Source organism: Littorina saxatilis, linkage group LG2, assembly GCF_037325665.1.
Source record: "Littorina saxatilis isolate snail1 linkage group LG2, US_GU_Lsax_2.0, whole genome shotgun sequence".
In the NCBI taxonomy this organism is placed as follows: Eukaryota; Metazoa; Mollusca; class Gastropoda; order Littorinimorpha; family Littorinidae; genus Littorina; species Littorina saxatilis.
The window spans coordinates 9,918,489-9,924,747 of NC_090246.1; the positions used below are offsets into that span (position 1 = coordinate 9,918,489).

General features: G+C 46.9%; 1 protein-coding gene across 3 annotated transcripts in view; it reads right to left on the reverse strand.

The window, feature by feature from the left end:
• Positions 1-6,259, reverse strand: part of LOC138958158 (uncharacterized) — a 105,203-nt gene that overhangs the window by 77,031 nt on the left and 21,913 nt on the right. For all 3 annotated transcript variants that reach the window (XM_070329237.1, XM_070329239.1, XM_070329238.1), the window contains 3 exons: positions 4,086-4,286; positions 3,215-3,388; positions 1,364-1,483 (listed from right to left, as the gene is read on the reverse strand). In XM_070329237.1, the coding sequence (XP_070185338.1) occupies positions 1,364-1,483; positions 3,215-3,388; positions 4,086-4,286 (495 nt within the window). The remainder of the gene's footprint in view (positions 1-1,363; positions 1,484-3,214; positions 3,389-4,085; positions 4,287-6,259) is intronic.

Consider the following 6,259-nt stretch of genomic DNA (forward strand, 5'->3'; position numbering starts at 1 on the left):
CTCACGAGTTTTTTGGTACAGCGAATGTTTGGCCCAAATGTTCAGCCCTTGAGTACTGCTTTGAAAGATGTCAATATTTTCCGATTATGCGTTTTGCAGACCAATACAGTATTTTCGATCGTAGCTTGTGAGCAAGCGAGCTCTTCTCCTAAAGAGATCCAAACCCCTGAATCTGTTCTTGTGAACCTATGGTCTTTAGGCCCAAAAAAATAATAGGTGTGGTTACGGTAACATAGCCAAAAAAAATAGGGTAGGAAGGTAGGCAATCACTTTTTTTTTAAACTTTTTTTTCTAATGTGTACAAATTAAACCTACTTGACAGGGAAATAAGTGTGCGACTCGGGCGCTTTCGCTTTCATTGCGTTTTCTGCACTCGTTTACTTGTTTTGTGTGTGTATTTTTTTGACAAATGTAATAAAAAGTTATAGGGTCGGCCCCCAAAAATAGGGTAGGTCGGGTTACCGTAACCACACCTATTGTTTTTTTAGGCCTTATCACGAGAATGACTGCATATGGAACGTTGATACAAGATACAAGAAGATACAAGATACAAGAAATTTTATTGTCCTCATCAATACAAGGAAATTTGGCATGTGTGTGGCAAGACATAATACACTGATAACATAATGCACTGATACAAGAGCCTGCACAGAAAGGTGACTCCAGGATACAAATCACTCAATGAACCCGGGAATACACCCCTTCGGAGTTTCGAGTACGCATGCGCGGCTAGTCACATTTTTGGCGGCAGGGGGCGCTCCGTTGTACCAAACACACTCGAGATCCATTCCGCCTAAATCATGAAACTATCGTGGGACAAAAACCACAGAAATATCAAAGAGATAAGAGCTTACGAGGGAAAACTTGAATGCAATCGGCAATGTACCTCTTCTGAAGACCTCGTGTTTGGTACAATTTGCAATCCCAGCATGCAATGCGCGGATCTTCTCGCGACGCGAGATTTGCTCTCGCCTGAGACTCCGAAAGGGTGTATTGAACCACGCAACAAAACCGACAAGCTGTCCATTCAGCCAGGCATGCTACCATCTCCCGGCCATGACGGACACGGGTCAACTTTATGTGCAGAATTAGAGATGGAATCCATATCCCAGCCCCGTGTCACCACAGTTGCAAGTGAAAGACCTCAGTCATTCTGACATAAGTGCAGGTGGCTGATTACACCTTAACACACACCCCTGGGTAGCGCCACTCTTGTTACTGCTAGCTTCGCCCTCGGAGGAAGCGACCAATATTTGCCAGCATTGGGATAATAAAGTGAATGTAATGAAATGAAATAAAATGAAATCTGAGCTATGCATCCCTCCCCCATTCTAAGTCAGACAGTGATGTGAGGAGAACCTACCTGAGAGGCTGTAGCCCGGTCTGTCACACTGGAGGTGAACCACAGCACCCACAGGGAAGGTGTCCTCGGTGCTCAACATGGAGCCGTACACGGGTCTGCCTGGGTGAGGGCACGCTTGGGCTGCAAGGAAAGACAGGCTTGTAACCCCGGAGTAATATTCTGTGTATCATATTCATCATGCACGAAAAACAGATTTTAGAGAGTAATTTGCATTACTGGCTTTCTGTCTGATAGCCATAGGAGTTCTGGCAAGCTAACAGACCGAATGTGTCTGGCATAGTTGTAACCGAGTGCCGTAACACTACGATCACCTCGGGAGGCGAAGTGCAATCAAACAGGATTGAAAATGTTAGGGCTAATTTCTTAGCCCTATAAAAACTGTTATGCAAACCCGAAGGTTTCCATGAACATACAGACAATCGGAAACTACCAGACCCCATCACAAACAGATTTCCACAAACCACGGGTGTTGACTTAAAGGCCAACAACTCGGGTGCAGAGTCTGCTGTGAAAGGAGCGGTAGCCTCCCCTGTCACATAGTCACGAACACACCACTCTAACATTTCTGTACTCAGTATACTGGTCAAATTAATGTAATCAAGTGCGCAAAAAAACTCAAATTATCTTCGGAGGCATAGCCAGTAAAACTAAGCGAGTTTGGGCTAACTTAATACCCCTTATAAACATCTGCTGTTGCTGAACTCAAAGGTTCACAAGAGTATAGACCTACCAGGGGACAACGGCAGCCACACCCTATCACAAATATCTACAACTCACAGGTTGACTATGTCCAACAGAAAGTCAATGAACATAGAGCTTAAAATAGTTAAGTGCAAGACTGGCAGACAACTCTGCAGAGCAGCTGCTGTAAAAGGGAGGACTGCTGCGTCACCCTGTCACAATAATAATCATGAAACGCAGTTTATCAAAAACAAACGAAAATAACAAACAAAGACTCACCATTGCACTGCGTGTTGTTGCCGGACCACTCACCATTGCACTGCGTGTTGTTGCCGGACCACTCACCATTGCACTGCGTGTTGTTGCCGGATCACTCACCATTGCACTGCGTGTTGTTGCCGGACCACTCACCATTGCACTGCGTGTTGTTGCCGGACCACTCACCATTGCACTGCGTGTTGTTGCCGGACCACTCACCATTGCACTGCGTGTTGTTGCCGGATCACTCACCATTGCACTGCGTGTTGTTGCCGGACCACTCACCATTGCACTGCGTGTTGTTGCCGGACCACTCACCATTGCACTGCGTGTTGTTGCCGGACCACTCACCATTGCACTGCGTGTTGTTGCCGGACCACTCACCATTGCACTGCGTGTTGTTGCCGGACCACTCACCATTGCACTGCGTGTTGTTGCCGGACCACTCACCATTGCACTGCGTGTTGTTGCCGGACCACTCACCATTGCACTGCGTGTTGTTGCCGGACCACTCACCATTGAACTGCGTGTTGTTGCCGGACCACTCACCATTGCACTGCGTGTTGTTGCCGGACCACTCACCATTGCACTGCGAGTTGTTGCCGGACCACTCACCATTGCACTGCGTGTTGTTGCCGGACCACCCACCATTGCACTGCGTGTTGTTGCCGGACCACCCACCATTGCACTGCGTGTTGTTGCCGGACCACTCACCATTGCACTGCGTGTTGTTGCCGGACCACTCACCATTGCACTGCGTGTTGTTGCCGGACCACTCACCATTGCACTGCGTGTTGTTGCCGGACCACTCACCATTGCACTGCGTGTTGTTGCCGGACCACTCACCATTGCACTGCGTGTTGTTGCCGGACCACTCACCATTGCACTGCGTGTTGTTGCCGGACCACTCACCATTGCACTGCGTGTTGTTGCCGGACCACAGGCCACTGGTCAGACACGTCCTGACGGAGTCACCGTCCAGCTGGTAGCCACAGCGACACGAGTACGTTGCCACGGAGCTCACTGTACTGCTGGTGAAAAACACCACTCCGTTCTCGGGCTCTGGAGGCGGGCCACAGTCCAGAGCTACGCGAAGAGAAAAGATGAGCTTTGTAAAGACTGTGTCAAGTAGTGGGCTTTGATGTACCGTGCATGTATACAGTGGAACCCCCCTTTTAAGACCTCCACAAATCTGACAAAATCGGGTATTAAAAAGGAGGGAGTCTTAAATGGGGGTAACATTGAAGGGAGTATGAAGAGAACATCTGAGAAAGGAGAGTCCTAAAAAGGAGGAAGTCTCAAATTGGGGGGTCTTAAAAGGGAGGTCCCACTGTAGTTACTATGATGACTAGGGCTGGACCAAGTGTATGAGAGGGGGAGGCTTCCCAAATGAGGCAGGGGTTCAGGGGCTAGGACTCCCTGATGCTGTTGAAACTTCACATTTGAAGGGGTATTTCAGGTCTGTCCTTGAGAAAAAAAAGTACATTTGTCTGGCAGAGGCTTCAGAGGCACGGACAGACCTGCATTTATAGGTATGTCATATACAGGTGCCAAACATGCACATCACACACTCATGCACACGCACACACACATGCCCAAACACACACATATGTACACACACACATTCGCACACACACACACACACACACACACACACACACACACACACACACACACACACACACACACACACACACACACACACACACACACACACACGCACACACGCAGACACACACACACACACAGTTACACACACACACACACACACACACAAACACACCATAACACGATGGCTGAGGTCCAGTCCACATGAGTTTCTGCTCCGACGTTTCCAAGTCCTTGTGAAGCTGACAGAATCGAACCCCAGGCCCGCTCAGTCTGAAGCCACTGTCACAGGTGTATGTAGCCACGCTGCCCAGTGTTTGACCACTGAATGAGACCTGTCCGTTCACAGGTGTGTCCAGGAAAGGGCAGACGGTCGCTGGAGAGCAGAACAATAATAAAAAATGTTGCATTAAAGAATCAACGAAAATATCTTACAATGGAACCCTCTCTACGACTTAAAAGATTGTTCCCACTGTATTTAAAGATGGTCTAATGTTTTCTTTAAAACCGTTGTGTCCGTTTCAGAACTCAAGCATTTTCCACCGACAGTCTTTTTACATATAGTCAAGTTTTGACTGAATGTTTTAACATAGAGGGGTAATCGATACGAGGGTCGTGGTGTATGTGTGTGTATGTATGTGTGGAGCTTCAGGTGCTTACCGCGGAGTTTATGGATCCGTGGCAGTTTGCCTATAGAAAGGGTAGAAGTGTTGAGGATGCCGTTTTACATGTGTTGCACAGTATCTATTCTCATCTGGATAAACCTGGAGCATGTGTTAGACTGATGTTTTTTGACTTTTCTAGCGCGTTCAATACGATACAGCCTCACCTTCTTGCTGAAAAGCTACTGAAGATGAAAATTAGCGTTCCAACTGTATTGTGGGTCACAGACTATCTGACCAACCGACCCCAGTTTGTTAGGGCTGGTACAGTACCATCTAAAGGCCCGAACACAAACACCGGTGCTCCGCAGACCACGCTATCTAGTGTACTGAATACCAACACAGGAGCTCCGCAGGGAACAGTATTGTCACCTTTTCTGTTCTCCCTGTATACTGCTGACTGCAGGAGTTCTCACGGGTCGTGCTTCATCGACAAATTTGCTGACGATACTGGACTTACAGGACAGATTACTGACGACAATGACACACACTACAGACAAGAAGTTAGCAGCTTTGTGGACTGGTGCGACGAGAATTACCTGGACTTGAACACAGGAAAAACTAAAGAAATGATTTTTGACACTAGAAGAAAAAAGGTAGCACACAAGCCTATCGTGATAGCTGGTGTTGAAGTCGAACAGGTTGAAAGCTATCGCTACCTAGGTGTAGTGATCGACAACAAGCTGTCTTGGCATGCCAACACTGACCAAATCTTGAAGAAAGCGCACACGCGCATGTACTGTCTAAGGAAGCTTAGATCGTTCTCTGTTCGTAATGACATCCTGCAAATGTTCTATCTGTCCACTGTTGGTAGCGTGTTGACATATGCATGTGTGTGCTGGGGGGGGTAACCTTAGTAAACAGGATAGTGACAGGCTAGAAAAGCTAGTCAAGAAGGCTGGATCTGTTGTAGGCAGGAAACAAGAGACCATTGAATCAGTTTGCCAGAGACGACTGACTGACCGACTGACCTCAATTTTGGCTGACGAGACACACCCACTGAAACCTGAATTTGACTCTCGACGCATTGACAGGAGTGGTAGACTGAGGGCTATGGTTGCTAGAACGTCACGTTTCCGCAATTCTTTTGTTCCCAGAGCTATCCATGCTTTCAACCAATCACATGTTAGAGGCCTCTATCATGTTTCTCTGTCATAATTATTACTGTACTCTGTTGCTGGGTTATCTGTAATGTATGTATCATTAGTAACTGTATTACCGTAGCCCAAATGTGCGGTGTTCTAGTCGACATGTGGTGCTTTGTAAACCTTGTGTGCGCGTGGATGTGGAGGTGGACTCTTGGACGTCTTTTTGTTATTGGAATTATGGTTTTTGTTAAATTGTATTGCTGTTGCTGTTGTTGTGTGAGTGAGTTGTGAGTTGGCAGACTTGACTTGACGGATGACTGTTTGCGTTAGTGAGACTGTGTTTAGTATGCATTCTTATTCTTTTGATTGGAAATGAGTATTGTTACAACATAATTTCCATATGGATTAATAAATTTGAGTTGAGTTGAGTTGAGTTGAGTGTGTGTGTGTGTGTGTGTGTGTGTGTGTGTGTGTGTGTGTATGTGTGTGTCTGTGTCTGTGTCTGCATGTGTGTGTGTGTGTGTGTGTGTGTGTGTGTATGTGTGTGTGTGTGTTCTGTCTGTCTGTGTGTGTAGAACGATTCAGAGTAAACTACTGGA